Below are 26960 nucleotides of genomic sequence, written 5' to 3' on the forward strand. Positions count from 1 at the left end.
CAGTGGTCAGACCAAATGTGCCTATTTCTGCCAGCCAGATGAGAGCTGGCTGATGACAACTCCATCAGCTGCTTGGTCAGGCTGGACGCCATGTTCTGTGCCTTCAAATCTCTTGACAAAGATGGAACTGGACAGATCCAAGTGAACATCCAGGAGTGGCTGCAGCTGGCTATGTATTCCTGAATGAGAAGTCCAGACCTGCCCCTCAGTGCTCACCCTGGAGCCACCTTGGACCCTGATCCTGTCTGCAGTCATGTTTTCATGGTCATGTCTTCTCCCCACAGGTCTTTCTTTGCCCAGCCCTTGTACCAGCTTCCCAGTCAGCAGCCAGGGCCCAGCATGCCCCAGCTTGCCATACCTTGAGCTACCCCTGCCTCTAAAACACACTAGCGTGTTCTGCCCAAAGGTCACCCCATCCCATCACACCCATCCCACACCCTCTCTATCACCTGGTCTCCTGTACCTGTGCCAAAACCCAGCACTTGAGTTGCTTCCATGTCCCAAGGGCCCTGTCTCATTTCTGAGAGGATCACTCCTGTCCCTGCATACCCTGGCACACACTTATTCACCGTTACCACCCAGGCAGCCAAATAATCTCCAGGCTACAGCAGGCCATACACCCTCTCCCTCTCTGCAGCTCTGGCTCACAACCTGCAGCTTTTCCAGCTAGAGAAATAAGTGGGAAGCATGAATTTTGACCAACAGCAAAGCCACCTGTTATGGTGTCTAAACTGGTATTTGTTTCTTCTGTCCCTTCAAGGTCTGTGACCTGCAGCAAGGTCAGACCTACGTGTTCAGAGTGCGGGCAGTGAATGCCAGTGGGCCAGGGAAGCCGTCAGACATGTCAGAGCCTATACTCGTGGAGGCCCGACCAGGTGAGCCTCTACCTCCCAGCTGCTCAGCGTAGTACATGCTAGCCCTTGGTAATAGCTTGAGGGGAGAATACTCACTGTATGTGGTATGTGTGTATGTGTATCTGGGGGATATGCATGTAAGTTGACACATGTGCATACATGTGAGCATGCATATGTGCATGTGTGGTATGTGCTTGTGCACATATGTGTATAGGTTGGTGTATGTAAGTACATATGTACCTATGTATGTGTGTGCACATATGTATGTGTGGGATGTGTGTGTTGTGTATTTACGCATGGGTGGAGGCATATTTGGAAGAATGAATTGCAGTTTTTCATTTCTTGTATTTTTACAATGATTGTTCTTTGACAATTCATACATGTATATATAAAGCATTTTGATCATATACACTCCATTGCCCGCTCATCTCCTCTGGCTGAACCCTTTCTTCCTCCAACAAGTTGCCCCATCATGTTCGAAAGCAGAGGTTGATTGGGCTCTGCGCCTGCTCTAAGGCCCTGCACAGAAGATGCTTTGACTCTGCCTGGTGTGCAGGGCTTGTTCTAAGGGTGGCAGATAGTGTCCAGGAGGGGCCAGTTGTCTGTGTTCCTGCTGAGGTTGGATCAGAAGGTTGTAAAGCCTCTGATGATTTTCTTGATTGCAATGAGCTTCCTAGAGGTGATCATGCAAAGAGACATCTCTGGACTAGAGACCAGCTCACAGGACACACAGCTAGATGTGTGCCTGGGTTAAGGAAGGTTATGGAGCCATGTGGGTCTCTCCCTTCCCTCGCGGGTCGTTGGCCACTGATCCACGAGAACAAAGGGAGCAGAGGCGGCGAGCAGGGTCAGGACGGCCATGAGTACGACGGAAAAAAACCTTCCTGGAGTCAGCTTCAGTGAGACAGCTCGTTTATTTGGGGGTGAGGTGGGGGTCGGGGGAAAATACAGGGTGAAGATGGCAGCCAAAGCGTCACCTGATAGGTGTTCATAGTATGCTTTATTTGCATGTGGTAGAGGGACCCTATCATGTAGAGGGGGGAGGTGGGATGGAGTGGCTGTAGTGCAATGCCTGATTATCACACAGGAAAAAACCTAGGGGCAGCTCTTGCAGGTAACTATGCCAAAGGTTATGTTCCAAATAAGGCCAGGCATCTGAGCTTGGAGACACTTTCCAAATAAGGTCAGGCAGAGAGTAGGAAGCCCCTGCTGAGAAAGGGAGTCCTCCATTCAGCACCGAGCTCAGGGAGCTACCTGGACATGGTAGACTTCGACCTTAAATGGCAGGGTCCCCCAACAGAGCCACAGGCTGAGACGTCCAGGGTTTATTTCTCCCGAGGCCTCTCGCTCCCCTCTGTATTTTCTTATCCCCTTTCTCATCCTTTGATAACCCAGGAGTGTCTATATTACTGACTTAAGTTCCACTCACCAACTGGGCTGAACTTTGTTGACTGTCCTTAACTTCTTTTTTAAAAAAGATTTAATTTCTTAATGTGTATGAGCATTTACCTGGCCTGCATGAATGTGTGTACATGCCTGGTGCCTTTAGAGGCCAGAAGATGGTGTTGGATCCCCTGGAGTTACAGATGGTTGTGGGCTACCATGTGGGTGCTTGGAACTAAACCCAGGTCCTCTACAAGAGTAACCAGTACTCTTTACCACTGAGCACCTCTCCAGGCCCCATCCCTAACTTCTAAGGGATGTACTCTGAATGTCTCCAGCCTATCCCTAGCTTCTAAGTAATTTATTCTGAATGTCTGGTGTCAGGTCAGGTGTTTGCCTTGGACAACACATGGCAGATAAATAGCAGCCCTCATCCCCAGCAGAATCATAATGGCTGAGCTGGAGAGGAAGCTGTAGAAGTTTGACCATGTAGATGACATCAGCACAGCCTGCTGAACTGTCCATGTCAGCTGGCTCCTGGAGGGGTGCTGCCCTTCCAGGCCTCTCCGGTCCGTCCTGGGTGGACACTAAGCAAAACTGATGATTTGATATAAGACAAGCTTCTGCCTGTGCCACCCCCTCTCCAAAAATGGACTCCAGATAACAGTGTTCCCGAGGCTCCCTTGCCTTCTCCTCCCCTACAGGCACGAAGGAGATCAGTGCTGGTGTGGATGAGGAGGGCAACATCTACCTTGGGTTCGACTGCCAGGAAATGACGGACGCCTCCCAGTTCACTTGGTGCAAGGCCTACGAGGAGATCACAGATGAGGACCGGTTCCAGGTTCACACTGAGGGAGACCAGTAAGTTGTGAGGAGTCAGAGGCTGCGAACCTTTGGGGTCTGCAGACAGAGAGGGCTAACTTTCCCTCTCTTCTTTCTCTCAGCTCGAAGCTGTACCTTAAGAATCCAGATAAAGTGGACATGGGAACTTACTCTGTGTCTGTAAGCGACACAGATGGCGTGTCTTCCAGCTTCGTTTTGGATGAGGGAGGTAATGTGTTTCAGACACCAGCTGGCCCTTCTCAGCTTTTTGTCATGTCAGAGATCGACTCTGATATTGAGAAGACACATTTGGTAGAGAGGAGGCTGGCGTGGGAACTCAGGAGCCAAAATTACTTTAGGAATTCAGCAAATCCAGAGCTAGGCTGTTGTTGCTTTGTCCTGTGGTGTGAAGCGTCACACTGGGAAAGCAGAGCCCCCTTTAAACAGACCTCACCATCTCAGTAAGGAACCCCTCTGGGACAAGCGTGAGTTCAGTCCCACCTCTCAATATGGCTCAAGTGGAGTCAGTTTCCAACATGGAAACCTTGGGAGATCCCTTCAAACTACACAGTGTGGGCAGGGAGGACAGGAGGATATCTGGGAGGAGGGAGTCAGTGATGTGCTGATGGCACCATGAGTTTCTAGGTCTCGCTCAGTTCTGGTTTAATTTTGCTAAACTCAGACAAATCCAACAAGACACAGTCAAGGACAGCAGAGGTGCATTGCCCCTCTTTAGGATGCCCACAGAAGGGACTTTGCAGTTTGTCTCTGAGAACCTTGGCTTGCAGGGGTCTTCAAACAATTCTGTAGGCAGAAGACATCTTTAAGGAGCTCTGAAGAGCAGTGCCTTCCTCTGCTCTGAAAGCTGACACAGGGCCTGCATTCCTGTATGACATGGTTGTGCAGGGTAAAGTTCTCACCACAATAATTGTAACAGGTAGACCAAAGCTAACCTTGGGGTTCTGGGTGTAGTTCACTTTATCTGTAGACATTCCCACTGGGTAGAGTACATGGGAAAGCCCATGGTCATGGTCAAACCAACGGCCGGGTTAAGTTTGCTCAGGTCAGAAAGAGTCATTCTTTATTCAATGACAGTGAAAGTGTTGTTTACAAACTGCTGAACAGGTCAAAAATCATTTTCCCCTTTATTTCAGAACTTGAGCGCTTGATGGCACTGAGCAACGAGATAAAGAATCCCAGTAAGTAACTCCCGCTTCACACAGCCATTTGCAGACCCCGGGAAGGAGGGCTGCCTTAGGCTTGCAGCTACCAATGTAGAGGAAATGCTTATGTTGTGGAAATTTGTCTATCTGTGCCTAATCTAAACAAGACATCCAGCAGGTGCAAAGTCAGTCGCTCCTCAGCCCCCACCGTGTTTAGAGAGTTCCCACGGAGTTCACAGAACATAGGGTTTTACACATGATAACAGGCTAATTAGTCCTTTCTCTTTGGTTGCCACAATCCCAGGAATACTCCATGTTTTCACATTCCCCAAATGTCCAGCAGCTGGGCAGGCACAGTCTTACAGTCTGCGGCTGCCCTTCCTTGGAGGGTCCCTTCGTCACTGACTCACAATTTCTCTTCTTCCTGTAGCAATCCCTCTGAAGTCAGAATTGGCCTATGAGATCTTTGATAAGGGCCAGGTCCGCTTCTGGCTCCAAGCTGAGCACCTTTCACCTGATGCTAATTTCCGGTTCATTATTAATGACAGGGAAGTCTCTGACAGCGAGGTGAGTTCTAGGAGTGAGCTGTGGCTCAGAGGGAGCTGGGTTTGTAGAACTGGGAATGGGCTGAGATTAGGACAAGCTGTGTCACTGGGCGGGTCAGTTGCCCACAGGTTCTGCATTCCTTCTCACTGCTTTCTGGTCTCTAGAAACTGGGAATCAGAAGGTGGATCAGATGGCTGGAGGCTGTGGTTCTCATAGTGTGCAGAGATTTGGTCTGGGTTTGGTATGCCTTGTGTGGATTTTCAAACCTGAGTGTGTTAGAATTAACAACGAGGATCTCTATTTTAGAGACTTACAACTCAGGTTTAGGAACAGGTTCAGGTTAGATTGGGGAGTGTGTGTCCTTGAGAAATCAGTTTCTATTTTCCTGATCATGGTTCTGAATGCTGACATTTTGCTCAATTCTGGGAAATAGTTCCCTGTGTTCCTTCCTCTGACAGATCCCCATGGAAGACACCAGGTAGGATATTGGTTTTAGCAGTGTCCTGAGCCTTTCAGTTTGGCACCTTGGGGTGCTGGTTCTGGACAGAGAAAGGGGTAGGTTCTCAAAAATAGATACTTTGCTAAGATACAGGCACTTTACTCTACTGTGTGTGTGTGTGTGTGTGTGTGTGTGTGTGTGTGCATCCACATGTGTGAATTCACAACGTGATTCAAGGACAACCTTAGGTATTGTTCTTGAGGTACCTTCTACCTTTGATTGAAGACAGGGTCTCTCACTGACTTGAATGCCTCCACAGACCTGACTAGTGGCCTACGACCTTCCAGGGATCTGCTGTCTCCACGTCCTACTTCACTGTCTCTGGGCATGTCTCAGGCATGCGTCCCAACAGGCAGCTCTTTATGTGAATTTTGAAGCCCAAACTCAGGTCCTGATGCTTGCAAGGCAAATGCTTCACTGATTGGCCTCTCCCCAGCTTCCTCTTCTTTTGACTGTTTAAAAAGAATCTTGAAATTACTGCAGACCTCACTTTTGGATGTGGAACATTAGAGAAGTCATCATCTATGTTTATATATATTTCCTCTTGTCTAGTTATAGTGTGCTGGGGACCAGGCCACAGGATGGTCTGTCTTATTTTAAGATTCAGGGGTGGGGTTAAGTGGGTCACCTTCTGTTTGGCCTTAATGCTAGTGTAGTGTCTTTGACAGTTTGCCACCTAGCCCCAAGTTCCTAATTCAGTTGTCCACTGCCTAAGTGTCAGTGGGAAGCTAGAGATGACAGTCCACCCATGTCTGTGGCCACCCACCCTCTTTCTGAGCTGCACTCTTCACTTAGCTTAGCCTTGATATCTGTTGACAAAACTTCCTGGGCTGGAGGACGTCTATGAAATAAATCTTACGTGACAGGATTGTATGTTATTTAAAATCATATGATTTTAAATATCAGCCAGTCTGTCTCATGCATGTCATGGTATGCTTTAAAACTCATGCAGCTGAAGGCTGGCTAAAAGGTGGAGAGCAGGTAGACTTTTGGGGCTGCAAAAACTGGAGGGTATTCAGAGTATGTTTGGGACAGTACTGCCTGATCAAGGTAATTGGAGAAATTTTCTCTGAGCAGAGATCATGCCAGGAAAAGGAGTGGAATGTGGAGTAATTGCACATTATCTGCAGAACGTCTTTTGATTAACGTTTCCTACCCGCTGCAGAGAACGACTTCGCTGATACACAGCTAATCTTTTGGTATTTGAGTGTGCTATTTCACTTCTTTAATTAGCAGCCCACAGGTGACTTGTACATTTGAAGATTGATGCTGTTTTGTGAAAGTCACATAAAAACCTTGTATTTATGGGGCTCGTAAAATCACTGAACTTCATCTTGCTGCATAATAGCTGTATCAAGAAGCCTAATTATTTTCTAAAGCCTTCCCAGATACTGCAGCGTGGGAGCTGAGGGGCCCGCTGTGTCTTTAAGTGTCTGGTTGGGGAGACGCTACCTGTGATTTCTTGGCTAAAGTGAATTTCTATGGTTCTCAGAACTAATGGTGTTGTCACACAGATAAGGTCTGGGCATTTGTTGAGCAACTTGAAATTTATTTTTGGTATTCAAAGGACATCATTCAAGGGATGATGGAGATTCAAGGACCAGGGCAGGGGTGACTCAGTGGGCCCCTTTCCTCCTGTTCTGGTATGGTGACTGGTATGGTGACTCTTTCAAGGATGGGGACACAGTGCTGCTCCATACTTCCTGTCGTTGATATGTCCCAGAATGTTCTTTCTCAGCAATAGTCTGCAGGCTTTATCCTCTTCATGAGACTTTTCTTGATCACATTAGACATATCCATCTTCTGGGTCCCATTAAAAAAAAAATCTCAATGGTCTTCTACCAGTACAGAACATATGATGCCTGACATATTTGAAATAATATTTGGGTTTCTAACTGACAGTTAATGCTTTTGCATGTTTCCTGGAGAGTAAGGTAGGCAGGGAGGGAGATTTGATTTAGGATTTTTTAGAGGCTGAAGTTGAAGTTCCCTGTTGGGAACTTGCCTGTCCCTCTTCCTTTCCCAGTGGACAGTAGGTTGTATTTTGTTATTCTGCCATCACTCGGTCATCTCCTGCTGTAGCTAATGCAACATTATGGGCAGGAAAGGAAGACATAAGCCTTGCCCTGGTAGAGACAGCAGAAGCCGGAGAAATATTTGTTAGAACCAGAGGAAAAACAGTATCAAGGGCATGTTAAGATGGTAGGCAAATCCTCTCAGAAATCTCATCAACCCGAGAGATGATGTGGCCAGAGCAGACTCTACACATAGTGGATTGAAGCAGTGGGCCTTAAGGAGTGGAATTCAGAGGACAGGGCCACCTCTGTCCAGAGGCGGGATGTGACAGAGGCAGGGAAGTCAAGTCAAGTCTTGGGAATGCCTCAGACAGCAGGAGTTGATTAGGAGACAGAGGACTCAGGCGTTGGTGCTTAGAGATGATCTCAGGGAAGCATGGTGAGAGATAAACTGAACCACGTTGCTATTCTCCTAATGTTAGTATTTAAGTTTTTCTTGAAACACTGGCATTTGGAATATCAGAAGTGAACATTGCTTTAAAGAGAAGGGAGGCTATTGTGGAGCAAATGCACACAACTTGGAAGATGAAGGCTGGTTCTGGCTGAAAACAGAAATTCCCTGGGGATTCGTCCTACTGCGGAGTTTGTGAAGAGTGTGCCTCTGGAGGAGGGCTTCCCTCCGCTGATCCTGCCTCCCACTCACCACAATGGTTCTTTCTCCTTACCTGGTCCCCAGGCCTCACACCTTCCTGCAAAAAGTCATTCATGATTCAGTCTAGGAAGCCTTTGAAAAATCCCAGCTGGATCCCTCTGAAAGGCAGACCACCATCTGCAGGGAGTTCACAGTGAAGGGTCCTGCCTTGCTGCTCATTATGGGTGTGGGGAAGTCAAGGCAGGTCTCATGTGACTTTATGGAAGTGTCCCGAGCTGGCCATCCCTCCCCTCATCACTGCCATAGTTGAGATGTGGTCCTTCTCCATTGACCACACCTGCTTGATTTCATTATCCAAGATGGAGTAGACACCATACCATAGGCACCGTGAGACCTTCTGTTTTGGTTGTTAGCTCATTGCAGATGATGAGAGGCAGTGTGCTGGGGAAGGTCTGCTAGCGCAGTTGAAGATAACACTTTAGAGGCCACAAGGCTGTTGCTCAGGCAAGGGACCCTGGCAAAAGATGGGAGGGCTGTGCCTACTGCTGCTGGGGACCAGACACTTGGCTCAGAAACCAGGCGCACAGGGCCAGATGGGAAATGTGGTGTAAGAGTTGTGGAAGCCTGAAGTGTTCTCCCAGTGCGCTTTCAGAAAAAAGGGTGGAGAGGATGGAAGAGCAGATGAGCAGAGGCCGTCCTCCTGTGCTCTGCAGGCTGCAGTCCTGGAGCGACTGAATCACATACCTGCTTGAGGTTGTAGCCCTTTGTCCTCAGCTAAGGCAGCTGTGGCTGGGTCTTTGGGACCCTTCTCCACAAAGCTGAGAGGACTCTCGCTCTCCTGTGGAACTCTATGTAGGGCTTTGCTAGTGACTGTCATTTTATTTCCCTCCATTGATTTTGATTCTCTTACACGGATACTCACTCCCCATCTAGAACCCAGCTGTGTCGCCACTGGAACTTGGAAAGTTTGTGTTTGGTTTTTGGTTCGCCCGGAGATGTACTTGATGACATTTATTCTGCATTCCTCCATGACCAGTTCCTTCAGATAGAACGTCTCGTAACTGCGGAGAAGGGATTTCATCGTGTCACTCTCCTTGTGTCTTACGGTTCCAGATACACAGAATTAAATGTGACAGATCGACAGGCATGATTGAGATGGTGATGGATCGGTTTACTATTGATAATGAAGGGACCTACACAGTGCAGATCCAAGATGGGAAAGCCAAGAATCAGTCTTCGCTCGTCCTTATTGGGGATGGTATGTAGCAATCAACATTTTCATGTGTCCAAAAGAGATAATTCAGAGAAAATGCCTTTGAGTGGAGAGGGGCAGATGTAACTCATCAGTCTTTTCTCTTGAATATTGAATTTAGCATTCAGGGCCGTGCTAGAAGAGGCTGAATTTCAGAGGAAGGAATTCCTTAGGAAGCAAGGTAAGTAGGTAGTTTGCTCCACACTGCCGACATGAAGTGTAGACATGTTTGAAATTTGTCCCAAGCAGATCCTGTGCCACACAGATCACTCTGAAGACACCTACACTGATTAAATGCTATGCGTTCTGTATTTCAGCTGTGCAAGTTTGGAGACTCCTCTGTCTTTTACCTTTTATGGAAATTTTGCCTGTACTTCTTGCTTCTAACTTTGACCCTGACTGTCACTTGATGTCAATGTCTCTCTTTCCTTATAGTGTTTTCATCAGGGAAGCCATCTGTCTAACCAGGCTCTGGGCTGGTGGCTGACTAGCCTTCTGCTCCCTGAACATTGATAATCCTTCCTAATAGTCTTTTTTTCCCAATGTTCCTTTGCCCAAAACACGTTTATAACCCCACATAGAAGCTCCATCACAGATACCCTCTCAGCCAAATTCCCCCCACCTCAGCTGAGTACAACCCTCTGGACAAGTCAATGGACTTCCCTGACTCCCCATCAGTGCCTAGACCACTTCTTGGGTCTTGCTTCTACCACAGGTTTTCAAACAAGGCACCATTTGAATCCAACCTTTTAGAACATGCTTCTATGAAAGAAATCAGTATATACAACTGAAACCTGATTTATACTTTTGTGTTGAATGAGACAATGGTGTTTTTAATATATGACTTATCTCTATGTTTATTTAAATAGAAATGATTTCTATTTTTGAAAAACATACACAAACCCATCTTTGATTTGACAACATACATTTACAAAGTCACCAGGTCAAGAAAATTTGCCTTTGTCTCATCTCCAGTAATTGTTTCCTTTAAAGATCTTATTACTGTGCTCCAAAGTGTCCAGCTAGACACATGACTCAGGAAAGAAAATGTGAGGGGCTGGAGAGGTGGCTCAGTGGTTAAGAGGCTTGCTGCTCTTGCAGAGGAACTGAGTTCTGATCTGGCACCCACATAGAGCAACTCATAGCTGTCTGTAACTCCAGCTCCAGGGAATTGGATATGCTCTTCTGGCCTCCATGGGCACACACACACATACACACGTGCATCTATTCAGGCATACACACACACACACACACACACACACACACACACACACACATAAATAGACACGTAAATACATAAGTAACTAAATGTGAGGGGTTGGAGAGGTATCTCAGTGGTTATGAGTCTTGCTGTTCTTGCAGAGGACCCAAGTTCATTTCTTAGCATCCATATCATGTGTTTTGCAATTGCCTGTAACTCCAGCTCCAGGGGATTTGATGCTGTCTTCTGGCCCTGAGGGTATATGCACAAATCCACACACAGACATGCATACATACATATAATTTAAAATAAAATCTTTAAAGAACTAAAAACAGGGGCTAGAGAGATGACTCAGTGGTTAAGAGCACTGGCTGTCCTTAGAGAGGACCCGGGTTCCATTCCCAGCACTCACATGGTAGCTAACAACTGTAACTGTAGTTCTAGGGGATCTGATGCCTGCTTCTGGCCTCCTGGGGAATTTCATGACAATGATTCACTTATATACATGCAGGCAATACACTCACACACATAAAATAAAATAAAAATGATAAATAAAATATTTAAAAAACTAAAAATAAATAAGAGAATGTGATGTTCTCGATATTCTAAATATCTGAAGAGCCACAAATACCGCGTGCCAGCAAGGAGGGGGACTGTGACTCCCACTAGGAAAAGCAGGCTCAGGGAGGCTCAGTTCTAAGGCACCTCAGCTTTAGGACCATGAGCAACATCTTGGGTTCACAGTGTATAGCAGTTTTCTCTAGCCAAAAAAGCCTGTATCGAAAAATGTAATATAGGAATATATATACACATACATGTACATACACCCTACACCTGCATGTATGTGTATTTAATATCTGCTACAGGTGTATTTATCTATTCAGGTAATGTCTTGTTTTAAAACTTTGCCTTTTCCCCACAGGCCCTCATTTTGCTGAGTATTTGCACTGGGACGTGACAGAGGAATGTGAAGTTAGGCTCATCTGTAAGGTGCGATACCCGGTTGTAACAAGGAAACAGGTCCTCCTTGTTTCTTGAAGACTCTGGTCAGCAAGCAGTTGTGGATAGGCTCCATGGGGGAACAGAGCATGAGGTCTAGGCCTAGGCATGAATAGACAGAGACTTCTGAGTCTGGTGAACTAAGTGTCACTGACAAATTGCACCTATCATGCTGTCAGTGTGATGTCATCAGGGAATAAAAGACATGTTTGGGGAACAAATAGTTAAGTGTTATTTTTATAATTCAGTAATAAAGCAAAAGGTGTTTTCATCAATAAACCTTTAACTTGGTGACTACTGTGTGCCTGTCACCAGTAAGAGAGATAAGTGTCAATAGTATATTATTTTTGTCCTTAAAACTACTCATAGACAAATGGTAAAGAGATAATAGTAAGCAGGCAATTTCAGAAAGTTGAGGTCTTAGAGCTTCATGGGGTTATATGAGCACCAGCTCTAGGAGCCAAGGCGACTGTCTCCAGGAGACCAAGAGTAGAAACTGAACTGTACCCTTAGCCATAGTCAGACAACTGAATCAATGTGATGCACATTTTACACAATAAATATGAGGCTAGATCCAGAGCAGAGAAGGTGAGTGTGGGTTGCAAGAAGAGTCGGGGAGGATGGTGAGATGTGGGGTATGGAGCTATATAGTGAAAGAGTCAGCCCTCTACTGAACGCTAGGCTATTTACATAGGCAGCTTATGTTGGAGAGACAGCAATCTTCTTAAATGATTACCACATTTTGAAAGGTGTGTATTTGCAAATTTCTAGACATCAGCATTACAAAACTTGGCACATTAGGGGATCAGTAGCTTAGATCCAAAATCTAGCAGGGTAATTGTTATTCTGGTTTGTTCTTTTTTTCTGATCACAGCACTAGGACACACCTGTCTTCCTATACTCCAAGAATAGGGCCCGAGGTCTACTTTCTGGGGCTCTGACAGGATATTGGTGGTATATAACTTCCTATAAATATTAAAAAGTGCCGCAAGTTCCCTAACACAGAGATTCAGAAACCTTTAGACACAGATATTGAGGAACTAAAATAAATATTACTGAGATTTGAGTATTTCTCACGCATTTGGTTTGCTCGCTCATGCTCTGGTCAGTGCTGCAGGTCTGCAGAGTTTTCATTTAGTGGTCTGTGAGAGGTGGTGATTCTGAACTTATATGCATGACAAAATATGTGGAGAATGATATATGTTAGGATGTATTCATGCTTTTATAGAAAAACACTTGAAAAGGTGCTTAACAGAAACCTTAATCATAAATAGAATTAAGCATGTTGGAAGTTTGTCACACAGCAGAGAGGATGATGGGCAAACACTGTCCCTTGGGAACGGGGGTGATGTATGTGACATCTGAGGAGTGCGCTTCATACTGTCTTCTCTACATGTTTGTGTTCACATTAAGCACTTAAATGTTATAGCATGGCGGAGAGAAATTGCAGAGATCAGAGAACAGCGCAGGAGTTCTGATGGGGTGAGATCTCCCACACACAGGAGGGGGGGCACTGAGCTGTTTACAGAACCAGTGTTGAAGGGCCTTAGAAAGAGTTTGGTTTGGCACACAGGGAGTAGAGTCTTCAAATGTCTTTGATGAGCAGAGTGAACCCAGAGCAGGTAGGATGGCAGTGGCTGGTGCTGCAGGGAGGTCTCTGCCTGTGATGCATGTTCACTCATGTTTGTATGTACCTGAGAGACCAGGTGCATGGCCTCCATGTGGTCTTCAAACTCTGTGAATGACATCTCTGTGCCAGGTAGGCTTTCAACTCTGGACTAAAGAGGCAAAAGTTCCTGCTGTATGGGATTGCACTCTGGCTATCACCAGTCGAACCACCTCACATAGCTGTGGTGGGAAGTCCAAACACGTGGCATTGTCGTGGCAATGTTCCATCCCTGGTATTATGTGTGGAATTTGTATAGAAGGAGATGCAGACCTCTTGGCCTCCCACAATCCTGTGCCACCCCACATTCTGTCACACAAAGTCAGAGTGCCTTCTCCTGAAGAGACATCAGCAACAGGCACATGGACGTGGTTGCTCATGGTTGGAATCCTTTAAGGCTTAGCCTCTAAGAAGCTCGATTTTGAGGGATTTCCTCACAGAGAAGCCCTCTTTCTGTGTTTCCTTCCATCACGTCCTGGCAACCTGAATACCATGCTTTCAAAGAGCAGTCATTCAGTGCTCAGCAGACTTCTAAGAACAGGACAAAATCCAAACCCTTTGCTTAGGGCTCACTGGTGACATTTTCTATTAACCAAGTGATCTTTACGCCAACCGACTTCACAGGCCAGAATGTTGAGAGCTGTTTGTCCTCCTGGTACAGCTGTGAGGGCTTAATGTGTTTAGAAAATAGCATTCAGAAATGCATTTGCCACAGTGAGAAGTAATAGCTGTTCCATAAGCCTCATTCTGAGCTCATTGAGGGTAAAATCTGGTGGTTTCTTTAGGTCTGGGATTGACTAACCCTGAAGGCTTTTCTCTCCTGAGCCACAGTGATTCACAGGACACAGTGATTCACCTAGGACCTCTGTTTTTCAGGTTGCAAACACTAAGAGAGAAACAGTCTTCAAATGGCTCAAGGATGATGTTCTTTATGAAACCGAGACACAGCCGAACCTGGAGAAGGGGCTTTGCGAGCTGCTCATACCAAAGGTACCGGCAAGAAATGAAGCCGTAGTCTATGTAACTCGTACTCGGCACTGTCCTCCATTCTGCACTCTGAGATCCCATGGTTTGCAAAGAAAATGCATTAGTGCCTATGGCATCCATATCACAGTATTGATTTCGCATAAATATGGAATGTGTTTTATTTATAGTTGTCCAAGAAGGACCATGGTGAATACAAAGCGACCTTGAAAGATGACAGAGGTCAAGATGTATCTGTCCTTGAAATAGCTGGCAAAGGTAAAATGATACCTTGTCCTACAGTGAGATCCATTTCCTCTGTGGGGTGTTGAGGAGGCATGCTCCTGAACAACCTGGGCTGTGTTATATCTACTGAGAAGAACTCCACTCTGTCCATGGGTTGAGAGGTGATGTGGAGGCATCCTCATGCACACGCTGGATGTGTGCATATTGCCTCTGTAGCGAAATTGTGCAAGAAAATAGATTGTACTTTATTTAGCTGCATTAGGAGTTGTGTCAATGTTTTAGAGGAATGCACAATATTTCGGGCTTAGATGAAATGTCATTTCACTCCTTTATCAGAAGCCAGGTTTGATCCCTTACTAATGCAGTTAAGATGACTGAGGCTCTGATGAAGTTATTCAATTCAGTGTAAGTTTGGATTTATGATGAACAAAACGTTCTTGTTCCAAGTTTAAAAAGCGAATAGGTTAGGAGGATTTATGGCTCACATAAGCCTTTTATGGACAAATATTACCATTTTAATGTTTCATTTTTCAAATGAGTGTCATGATTTCCTGTGTCAATTTAATTAGATGTGGAAAATGCTGCTTTCTGTTGAAGTCACACCTTGTGATGGTACATTTCTCTTCTCCCTTCCAGTGTACGAAGACATGATCTTGGCGATGAGCCGCGTGTGTGGTGAGTAAAGACCTCAAATGTTCAAGTCGTGTTGGTGGCGGACACCTCTGTTTTCTGGGGTGGGCAAAGCTGATAGCCAGGGCATGCCCTGTGTCTGGTCCTGGGTAGGCAGTTGGAGGCCACTCACCTGCTCGCTCCGTGACGCTCCTCCAGATCTTTGAGACGTGAGCTCCAGGCCTGTGCTCAGCTTCAGAAGCCCTGCTGGATGTGCCCACCAGGCACTGCTCAATCTGGGCAACTGCTTGTTCAAGATCAATGTTTTTATTTAAACACTGAGCAGTGATAATGGATATTTAATGCCCTGACTTGATGTTCTGTGCATCAAACCATTTGCCTTTCCAGGGAAACTAGAAGAGCAGAGATACTGTTTATTAATTTGTAGTAGTAGTTTACATGTTAACACTGAGTAATTTTATGACTGTAGACTCTCTGAGTTTGCAGACGTGTCCAGCCTGGAGCCCACCAGCCCTATGCCACCACATGAGGCAAAGGATAGCTATGAACCTGACCCAATACAGAATCATAAACCTTCTCACAGTACTGTGAGACTTTTTGCAATTTCCCCCCGTAACTGCATTGTGTGGTTCTTACATGTGAGCCAGACACACTGTGAGTTCTGTAGATGACAATATCTTATCACAATGTCAGAAGGTTAGGCACCAGCTAGAGAGCACGCAAGTATTCTGATTAAGTAACCGAGACCTACATAGGCAGGTATCTTACCTGTGGATGCCCAGCTGGCTGAGTTGGGACCCACCCTCCCCGCACCCACCCCACCTCAACTGCTGTGCCGCACGGTTTCCTGTCGTTCTTTTGAAAAATCGCTGTATGCTTGTTTTACTGCTTTTGAAAGTAGCTCTACGAGGTAAACCTTTTGTTTTTGATTGGTCAAAGGACTACATTTTAAATGTTTTATTTTGGATGGTTTTTAGTGGGCCAAGTGCTTCCCATGGGTGTGCACGCCACTTGTGTCAGGCAAATGAAGGGGTTTAAAAAGTGGCTTTACTTTGTTTTCTTTGGGATTGATTTGTTTCTTTTCTTTCTTGTCTTTTTGAGGCAGGGTCTCCCTGTAGCCCCAACTAGCCTTGAACTCACTATATAGACCAGGCTGGCTTCCATATCATAGAATCTACCTACTTCTGTCTCCTCAGTGCTGGGATTAAAGGTGTGCACCACCACACCCGACTTGGATTTACTTCATATTACCTACCTCATAACCTGTTGGAGGACCATCTGTTGATGACAGGATTAGTCACATGTGCAGAGAGCGGGTGAATGTAACAGACAGACTTCACATGGTGCTGATGAGGGCTCTCGACTCCACTGCCCGAGGCAGAGACAGGCACATTTTATGGGTGGTTAGGTGGGGCTGGGAAATAGGCACAGAAGTTACCACTCAACAGACAACCTTCACTGTCCCCTGATGTTTTTGTGCGACACTTCAGGAGGATGGAACAGAGCGCAGATGTCTGAGAGCGGGGATTACAGGTGTGAGCTCCACTCCAGCTTCGGCTGACGCCTCCCTTTTGTGGATTTTCTATCCTGCTTCAGCTCTGGATTGATCAGTGTTGCATTTTGCACATGCCGTTGTTACTATTTTGCCTTGCCATGTAAGTCACCCTACTAAGGGGCAGACACGGATTGTTTCAAAAACCTGTGCGTATCTCACAGTCTTAAGCAAAGGGCTTTTCAAAGGATTCTGGTGTGGCAAATGTGTATAATAAAAGCATGGGGCACAGGAATGAGGCCGGGGAGTCTGGCTATGACGGACGGGAGTCTGCACACACCTGAGGTTGCTGGTGAGGATGCCATGGACAACTCGCTACACTGTCGGGCCGTGGCCCTGTTCTGTGACAGAGACACGTTCTGCTTCCCGGAGGTCTGACATACTTTGTCTTCTGCAGGAGCCTCTGCCTCACCACTGAAGATTCTCTGTACCCCCGAGGGGATCAGACTTCAGTGTTTCATGAAGTATTTCACAGACGAGATGAAGGTCAACTGGTATCACAAGTGAGTGTAAGAGCAGGTGCCTGTGGCCGTGGCAGCCCAGGGCTGGATGGCCCCCATCCTCTGAACTTGGTAGTTCTAAGCAATCATGGCAAGCTTCACCTGGGTGGGGCCGTGGGGTAGGGAGGGACTGGGTGAGGGAAGTGCCAAAGGTCTTATAGCTTCCTCAGGTCTGCTCACCAATGGCGGCCCCACTCAAAGCCCTTTCACCTCACAGTGAACAGACCGTGAAGGGGACAGTACTGTTCAGAGACCAGCTCCAAACTTCTGTCCAGCGGCTCTCTTACTGGACTTGGCTAAGAAGACAAAGACCCAAAGGAGCCCATTCATTAAAATAACAGAAGGCCCAGGTGAAGCCTGTGTAGACTAGCACACACCGGTGCCAGTCATGTCCTGTAGGTGGTTATGACACAGCTCCAAACAGCTGCCTGTGGAGATGTCCCTGTGAGCCACAGCACAGACAGACCCTGCTGCTGGGGCTCTGGCTCTTCATGTCTGTGACCAGCTCACAGGGGAGGCCAACCAGAGCAGGACCGAATCTCAGAGTGAGAGTGTCACGGTCAGGGTCATAGAACACATCCCTGCAGGTCACGCTAAAGGGGAGGGTACATCTGTGGAGTAGAGAGAGCAGCTCTGCCTTCCTGTCCATCTCGTCTTGAGCCCATGGGCCTGAGGACATCTTGTTGGGCCATTTCTCAGTGGGGTCCACAGTCAACATGCTGACCCCTGTGATCCCCATGTGCCTTCTGATACAGTTTAAAAAGAAGCTCTGTGGTCATGATCATTTCATTTTTAAAAGTAGTGTTTTGTTTAGGTAAATCTATTTATCTACTTGTGACCAACTGCAGTTCTGAAAGGAAACATGCTTTGGGGTTTCCATTTTTCCTATTCAAATTTTGACACAGTGTGTGTATGTTTGTCTTATGTGTTTTGCTCGGAGTCATAAACAAGGGCACCCATGCCTTAGTGGCTGTGTTGGATCCTGGTCTTTGCCCTTGGGGTAGAAGTCTGGATCAGGGTCTTCACTGGGAATCCACGTGGGGAGCTCATTAGGAAGGTGCGATACAAGCTGGTGGCTGAAATGCCGGTACACTTGTGTGACACATTTGTTTGCCGAGTCACATTTTTAAGACCCCGAGTCACGTGTTTCCGGATGAATCAAGCCATCCTCTGGGATGGGGGAGTCTGTCACGCCTCCTCTGTGCCTCATTGTTACTTACTGTGGCTGGCCCTGCAGTGAGCTGTGCGGAGTCCCTGTGTGTGCTGGACTCGGGGTTGCGGGGCATGGCCATGCCAGGGAGAGGCTGCCCCTTCATCGTATTATCACAAGGGCATGCCCTGTGCAGTGACTGAACACACCACATACCCGCATGAACACACAGGTGTGTGGATATGTGTTGTACTGGCATTCTTGTACCTTGCAGGTGATTTTGTGTTAAACACTCACCACATTATTTCATGTAATTCACACACACACACACACACACACACACACACACACACACCCTGTGACTTAGGCATTATTCTCCCCACTTTAGAGAGGCTGACACTGACACCTAAGGTCAACATGGAAATAGTTTTGTTCAGAGTCATGTAACTCATGTGTGGCGAGAAAGACACCGGCTCCTCTGAGCCCCACCACTGCCCCCTGAGAGGCAACAGGCTTGCTGGGGATCAAGGACAGACAGACAGACAACAGGGGACAGGCATTTTGTGACCCATCCTTGGAGAAATGAGAAACCACAAGGGAAGGAGGGACTACAATACACCCCAGACTCATAACAATAATATTGCTTCTGTTTCCTCTAAACAGAATTTGTCATGCAACAAAATCTACTTCTTCAGTACTTTTCAACCCAAAACACGTCTAGATCTCAAACTGGTACTAAAAATATCTGATTCGATATTGAAAAATATTAAATGATATTTTAGACTGTATGTTGAACCGTATTGAGAGATTGCATTTTATCACTGAAATGTGGCTCTTGGTGCAATTTTACTTTTGGCTGCTAAGCGAGTTCTTAGGAAGACCCCGGATGGAGGAACAACATAAAAGTCTGATGAGGTATAAGGGAGACTTGGAGGCAAAATCAGGCTCTTCCCAGAGCTGGGCATGCTGGCATGGAGCTGTAGGGGAGTCAGCCACTGAGACTTGTGCTGTGGACATCAGAGGGGACTGTGTCAATGGATCACATTGAATCAATAGACCAGCACAGTGTGAGATCCGCAAAATCTGAACGTAGGCAAAGGACAGTTGTTCTTTGCTTAAAAATGACAAGTCTTATGTCAAGGAATGTGGAAAATGCCACTTAGGAAAGGGCTGGAAATCTATCCCACATGAGTCTGAAGCAGACTGAAGGGAACTCAGCAAAAAACGTCCTAAGGATCTTGTTTTCCTGCTGGAGGGTGAGACTAACCCATCATGCAGATGTGGCTATGTAGCCGAGTATCAACCACTTAAAACACAGAGGAATCCCAGCCACTTAAGGGTTTTCTTGGTGTTATGATAGGAAAAAAAAAAGCTAGCATGCTTTAACCTTGGGTTATGTGTTCCCTCAGCCTGGGAGACCTCACCCACAGAGGTCACGTTAGACAAATGCCCCTAGAATCTCAGTGGGCCCCAAACCACCTGAAAGACAAGAGGTGCCTTCTGTTGCATCCATCTCTGCTCTCAGAGTCCTAGAGGAGGGTAGTTCTGGGTGAAGGGCTCCAGTGGGGCGCTGAGGAGGCAGGCAGGCAGGTTCTCTGCCACCCTGGGGAGGGCTCTCAGCTGCTGTGACCTGTAATGGGCTGGGGCGACTTCTAGCTACCTTGAAGAAAGCGCAAGCCTCTGGCCCTCTGTCATGCTCAGGCTTAGACTGTCCAAGGGGTGGGTGCACATGTGGAGTGCATCCCCAGCTGTGCGCTTAGCCCTCCAGCGTGCCCCATCCTTCTCTGCTGCTTTCTCCAGTCCAGATGCAGACAGTCCCCAGTTAGGGATTTTTCTCAGCATCCACATCTCTCTCACAGGGAATAGAACAGAATCTGGGTGGAGTTCATGTGAGCATCTGTCATACCAGGAAGTTCAGAAAGTCTTACTCTCCAACCTGGATATGTGTCTCTATGTATATCCCCGTGAGTTCTCCCCTCTCAAGGGCACCGAGCCCTCATGCCTCCTTCTGCCAGCGGTGTTCTGATAGGCAGGCTCTGATGCTACATCTCATCCCTGCCTGGGTGGCTCTTCCATGGGGCCTTCCAGCCTCTTCCCTCCCCTACCTTCATCCCCACTGCTCTGCTCTCACTGTGCATGTCACTTTCTGTTCTGGATGGACGTGCTCTGTGTTCCCACATTATGAGTGTCGCCCACCAGAGCTATTTCACGGGGAGGAGGGCTGGAGAACTCCATTCCATAGTTGAATAATCAGTGGCCAGAAAGGGTAACGCAAATAATATAAACTCATGACCAGTTGTCTGCAAAACCTGACCAGCCAGCTTTTCCAAGTTCTCAGTTCACTGGAGTTGGTTCATGACAGAAGCAAGCCTGTGCTTTCTCTGTGTGGCCTCGAGCTCTGTTCTTGTGCCCCTGACTGTGACACCTACAAGTTGTTCACATCTGTCTGCAAATTGGAGTCATGTGAAAATGACTTACACACATGCACTAGGTGTATAACTTAAGCACATATAGACACTAAGCAGGTCACTTGACAACTGGTAAGTGTGGTGTAGCAGTCTGTGCCTTGGAGGACAGGGCTGGTATTGGGTGCTCTATTCTTACTTGTATCATAGTTGGAATACAATATATATATATATATATATAATATAAAGTTGAGAATTCCAACCATTTATTAGTGTGCAGCACAACTATGCTGTATAGGACCATCTCTGCCACCCATCTCTAAAGCCCTCATTGTATAAAATGGAATGCTGTCCTCTCCACCGGTTGCGCCCTAGCTCCTGCCTCCTGTCTTCTGTCCCTGAATGTGGCAAATCCGGGGACCTCTGATTTGTGGAGATGTGTCTGTCCTCTTGTGATGACTCATTTCACCTTGCGTAATGTCCTTGGGATTCTTGTGTGTTGTAATGGGTCACTTTCCTTCCTTGTTAAGGATCAACAACATTCCACCATAGGCTGCAGTTTATTATCCATTCACCCACTGGCTGTTGTAACAACGCTGCTGCAGTTGTGGCACACCCGTATCCAAGTCTTTCAGCTCTTTTGAGCTGAGGTAGGCTTTCTGGGTGGGGTCATAAGTTCCATACTTAATGTTCTTAGGAACTGCCATATTGTATTGTATATCCAGAAGTCCTTGTGTTTTGACAAGGATATGTTGAATACAATATATCTGAAAATCAAGAATCATTTGGCTGTAGGAGTTTTAAGGCTTGAGTTACTGATGTACTTGCCACATGAGCATGTAGGCAAGACCCTCCTCACCCAGATGTGAGGTGGGTAGATTCCCCTCACTCAGATGGGAGCTAGTGGATAGACCCTCCTCCCTCAGATGGGAACTAGCTGGTAGACCCTCCTCACCCAGATGTGGGCAGGTGGGTAGATTCCCCACACTCAGATGGAAGCTAGTGGTTAGACCCTCCTCCCTCAGATGGGAGCTATGGGTAGACCCTCTTCACCCAGATATGCTGGCATCCTCTTTTAGGTTATGAGTGTAAGATCCAGAGGCTGAACTGAGCATGTCCCTGTCGCTTTGTAGAGAGGCTAAGATCTCATCCAGTGACCACATGCGTATTGGTGGGAGTGAGGAGATGGCGTGGCTGCAGATCTGTGAGCCTACAGAGAAGGACAAAGGAAAGTTCACGTTTGAGATTTTCGATGGTAAAGATAAGCACCAGCGTTCACTGGATCTCTCTGGCCAAGGTAAAGGAAGTGTGCCTTAGCACCCCACACTCAGTGACCATTGACCCAACATAGATGCTGGAAAGGAAAGGGGTGCACCAAATAATCCATCTGTGTGATTTTCATTCAGAGAACATTACTTAAGAAAGATAATTTTATTTGACTACTCGTCAGTTCTCACTAACCTGATTATCTAGTAGGACATCCGAGTGGATGGGCTAAGCAGAGTGAATGACACAAAATGTTCTTTTGCAGCTTTTGATGAAGCGTTTGCAGAGTTCCAGCAACTCAAGTAAGACCTGCAGTTTGTTTCCCTCACGTTGGATGGGTGGGCGGACGGGGTTACCTTTGCTATGTGCAGGGTCATCTCTTGTGATCTCAATGGTGTGCTATTCCTGGGATGAAAATAGCATTTTAACTAATTCAGTAGGTAGCAGGGTTAACAATTTTTCTAAACTAGAAATGTGTCACGTCTTAACTTTCTCGGGTCATCAGAACCCTGGATTACCATAAATGATCAAATGATAGATTTCTGAAGTCATTATAATCTAGACAAAATGTCATACAAATCAACTTTCAAAGAATGCTTTGGGTTTTCAAATGAATGTCTCACAGAGTATTAAAAGCTGAGGAGTCCTTAAATGTTACTGATCATTCAGGATATCTTTGTTAAGTGGTATGTGGACAAGTAAAATAAATCAGAAATGGACAGTTTAAAGTAAGTACCTAGGACTGGGGGATGGCTCAGTTAGGGAAGGGCTTTTTGTGCAAACATGAGAACCCGAGTTTGGATCCTAGTTTTTTTTATTTTTGTTTTTTTGAGACACGGTTTCCTTGTAGCCCCAGCTAGTCTGGAACTCACTATAGAGACCAGGTTAGCCTCTATCTCATAGAGATTCACTACAGAGATCCTTTATCTTACAGAGATGGCTTTGCCTCCTGAGTGCTGGAATTAAAGGTGTGCACCACCACACCTGGCTCCAAGTTTGGATCCTTAGAACCTTTGTTAACAAAAAGAAACAGTGTAACAGTGAAACTACAGGTTCAATGTCTCAAAAACAATGTAGACATCAATTGAGAAAGTTCATGTCAACCTCTGGCGTGTATACACACACACACACACACACACACACACACACACACACACACACACGTCTTTAATGTAGTCTAGTGAATTTGGTGAAAAATAGCCTCTCCAGTATGGGAGTTCGCATACTAATCCTCATAGAGTTTTAGGAAGTTGGTGACAGGTATGTCACAACCCAAAATAGGCTGTGAAAAATACCTGGACAAACATATTACCTACTCTCTGCATGGGTATAGATTCCGCATTGTCATATGCAAACACAATTTGAAAATGTTGCACAGTGGCGAGCCCTATGGACATTTTCTTTCATAATTCCTTAAATAATATAGTGAAGGAACTCTTTACAAAGCATTTACATTGCATTGGGTATTATAAGAAACCTAGAGATGGCTGAAAGCATCCAGGAGGATGAGCACACCTCATGTGTGAATACACATTCATCTAAGGGACTTGCACATCTACAGATTTGCTTTGGGGGTCAGCCCTGGAACCAGTCTCCCTTGGACACAGATGGGGGAATGAGTTCATAGACACATGTCTTCAGACCTCAGGTCCCAAGTGTTCTAAGAGAAGCACAGGTGTTCCCTTCTTTGCTTTTACTGCAAGCAAACTTGTGGTGCACTTTTGACAGTAGTATTTCTCTTCTCTCTCTCTCTCTCTCTCTCTCTCTCTCTCTCTCTCTCTCTAGGGCAGCTGCATTTGCGGAGAAGAGTGAGTACTTGTTAGATGATGAGGAGGATGGGGGGGGCCAAGGGCACAGGTGTCACAGGCTGATAGAGTGTATCAGATAACAGCCAGCATCCCTGGCTTCTGGCCCTTCCAGGCTTCCTTCTCACCTGCCCCTTTCTCCTTGCCTGCCAGCTGCCCTTGCAAGATCCTGTCCCCTAGACACCAAGACCCTTTCCCTTCGGACAAGGTCCTGGATGGGGCTCTCTCTGCTTAGCTCCTTCATACAACCTCCTCCTCAGCTGACTCTCATCCCCATTTCCTTGGAGCCACTCATCCCCGCAGAGTCAGCTGTTCCTCCTCCGTGGCCCCAGTGGTAGCTTTCTCCACTGAGAAAATAACTTTCTCTTGGTACCCTCTGTTGGGTACATGCATACCCCTCTCTGATTTCACCTCAGTGCCACATGGTCAGGCACATGCCTCCCGCAGTTGCAGCCTGATAATGGCTCCTCAAACTAGCTTTTTCCTGTTGCAGATCGTGGCAAGGTAATTGGCGGCTTACCTGATGTGGTGACCATAATGGAAGGCAAGGTGAGTGCAGACTCAAGTCTGGGGTGAGTACGGTGATGCAGCCCCCACCTCAGGGTAGGGCAGGGGGACCCTGAGAGCTTCCCAGGGCACTCATATCTGCCCCACCCCGCTGTGATTTCTACCCTCCTGTCTCTGTACCTCTGATAATCCCTGCAGACAGAGAGGGTGAGGTAGCTTAATATTCAAGGTCGGGTGCAGCTCAAGGTAGGGTAGCATGTTCGGCTAGCACGCTTGAGATACTCGGTTTCATTCTCAGCATTGGGAAGAGAAAAAAAATCCACAAAATTTGGTATTTGGAATCCTCATGTACCTTTGAGGCTATAGAACTTGTTCTGCAACACAGTGACTTGTTCTAAGGACCTTGATGTCCACAGGGTCTGATGTCACTTGGTTCTGGGGCTTCTCTGAATGAGGAGGTGTGCCAGCCCCCATCTCCCATGAAGCTGTGTGCCACCACATTTGAATATGAACAGCTTCAACATTTAATATTTTTTATTTATAATTTTATATTTTATGTGTATGAGTGTATTGCATGTAGGTAAGTGCACCCATGTTGTGCAATGCCCGAGGAGGACAGAAGAGGCCATTGGATTCCTTGGAACTGGAGTTACGGACAGTTGTTAGTTGCCATGTGCTGGGTGCTGGGATTCAAACCTGGGTCTTCTGTAAGAACATTCAGTGTTCTTAACTGCTGAGCCATCTCTCCAGCCCTGAACAACTACAACTTTTATAAGATGAAAGAAAAAGAAAGAAATAAAGAAAGAAAGAAAGAAAGAAAGAAAACCCTCGATCCAGCTCACAAGGTCATTTTGGAATCTATAATGGAAACTACTTATTGGAGTATTAATTTGTCTCCTGTCAGCAGAGTTATTGATATCTAATTGGCACTTCTCCAGCTGCTCCATGCTTGGCAATGTCAAAAGGACTCGTGTATTTGAAAGGACTTTATTAGACCCAAATGCAAAATTTATAGAACTTCTCTTTAGCAGCTAGCAAAAATCCAGGGAGCCTTGAGAGAAAATAACTGGACATCACAAAAGCTGTGATGGAGAAATTAACAATCGCAGGCTGAAAGTGTGCAGTTGCTACATCTGAGTTATTGGGCACAGACAATGTATTTTCTGGATTTACTAGAAGAACTGGGAAGACAGATCCCTGTTTAAATATAAAGGAAGTTTAGATGCTGGAGAAATCGCTCAGCAGTTAAGCGTGTATACCACTCTTGCAGTTGACCCAAGGTCAGTCCCCAGAACCCATGTTGAGTAATTCAGAACCACGTGTAACTCCCTTCCCAGGGGTCCATCTCCTCCTTCTGGCCTCTGCAAGCACCTATACTCACTCATGTGTGCAAACCTACACACAGACACACATGTATACACATAACTAAAAATAAATCTTAAAGAAATATCCTTAAATGTAAAGGAAATTTAGAAACAGGCTGAATATATAAACAGCAAGCTAATCACCTCCCATGTTTAACCCACTCAGGCGCAGATTAGAACTTGGAGTAAGCAGAACACTTTCTCTAGGGTTCCTTGTGAAATACCCATAATGCAAGGCTCCTCTGCCCCCAGCTCCCTTTGCTACTGTGTCTGTGAAGGGCTGTTGACTGACTAAATGACCAATAGGTATCACAAGTGTGACTGGGCTGCCACCCCTGAGAGCAGTGTGGCCTTTCCTTTCTCAACGATCACTTTAAAATTTATTCTTTCAAGATTCCATGCATGCATATGGTGCATCTTGATCATAGCCAGCCCCTACTCCGTCCCTCTAACTCCTTTTCCAACCGCCCTTCCCCACCCCCCTCTTTCCTCTGAAGACCTTGAACCTCACCTGCACGGTGTTTGGAAATCCTGACCCGGAAGTGGTCTGGTTCAAGAATGACAAAGACATTGAGTTGAGCGAGCACTTTGTGGTGAAGGTGGAGCAGTCCAAGTACGTCAGCATGACCATCCAGGGGGTGACTGCCGAGGACTCGGGCAAGTACAGCATCAATGTCAAGAACAAATACGGCGGGGAGAAAATCGACGTCACTGTCAGCGTGTACAAACACGGAGAAAAGATCCCAGACATCTCGCCTCCCCAGCAGGCCAAACCCAAGCTCATCCCAGCGTCCACCTCCTCGGAATGAGGGACTCCCCTCCAGCCTGGAGCGAGGGGAGGAAAACGTGGACGACATAGAAACGCTGTGTGCTGTGCTGAGCGGGTGCCGGTTCTGAGTGATGTCATGTGTGGCAGCTGGGTGACTGCGCATTAGGCTTCTGAGTTTTGCAGTTGGTGATTCAAATTTTATGTGTAAGGGAAGAGATCATGTTTCCACAAGGCTAAAAAACTCGTGTGAGTCTCAGTGTAGACGGCAGCAGGTTGAGGAGTGAGCTGAGAGAGCAGCTGATGTGTTCAGGGTCATGGGCATGTGGAGTGATGCCCAGATGGGTCTAGCATGTGATGGTCTGGGTGAGGTAGCCACCTGCCTGTGGGTGACGCTGGGGCCTGCAGGAGGTTGCTCTGGAATCTGCCTGTGGAGCCCGTTACCTGGTTACCCTGTTTTCTCTTGCTTTAGGCTAATAAAACTTTAAAAGGCACCTTGCTGTGATTTTCCAGTACCCAAATCCAGCCTAACTACATGTTCCTCTCCTGGCTTGTTGAATTATGGGGTTTCATTCAGCTGTGGCTTGTGGACCTTGGCTCACATCCAGAGAGCCAGTCATGGGGAGATGCACACTCGGGGACAGCCCCTGCAGCTCCAGCCACTGGCAGATGGCAGAGAGGCCCTATGCTCCGCTGGACAGTCCTGAGAAGTGTTCATCCTGTGAGGCTCTCAGGCCCGGGATTTAGAGACTTT

At 46.6% G+C, this 26960-nt stretch overlaps 1 protein-coding gene across 1 annotated transcript in view; it reads left to right on the forward strand.

Annotated features, from left to right (window-relative positions):
• Positions 1-26700, forward strand: part of Myom2 (myomesin 2) — a gene marked incomplete in the record, with an annotated part of 73545 nt that extends 46845 nt beyond the window's left edge. The window contains 17 exon segments of the mRNA XM_008830462.1: positions 761-875; positions 2942-3098; positions 3182-3288; positions 4214-4258; positions 4653-4789; positions 9048-9192; positions 9308-9367; positions 11310-11377; positions 13929-14042; positions 14207-14294; positions 14898-14936; positions 16841-16946; positions 21632-21795; positions 22030-22066; positions 23550-23572; positions 24063-24118; positions 25938-26700. Of these exon segments, the coding sequence (XP_008828684.1) occupies positions 761-875; positions 2942-3098; positions 3182-3288; positions 4214-4258; positions 4653-4789; positions 9048-9192; positions 9308-9367; positions 11310-11377; positions 13929-14042; positions 14207-14294; positions 14898-14936; positions 16841-16946; positions 21632-21795; positions 22030-22066; positions 23550-23572; positions 24063-24118; positions 25938-26249 (1773 nt within the window).
• Positions 26701-26960: the final 260 nt, after the last annotated feature.

Source organism: Nannospalax galili, unplaced genomic scaffold, assembly GCF_000622305.1.
Source record: "Nannospalax galili isolate Female #2095 unplaced genomic scaffold, S.galili_v1.0 scaffold134, whole genome shotgun sequence".
Taxonomy (NCBI): domain Eukaryota; kingdom Metazoa; phylum Chordata; class Mammalia; order Rodentia; family Spalacidae; genus Nannospalax; species Nannospalax galili.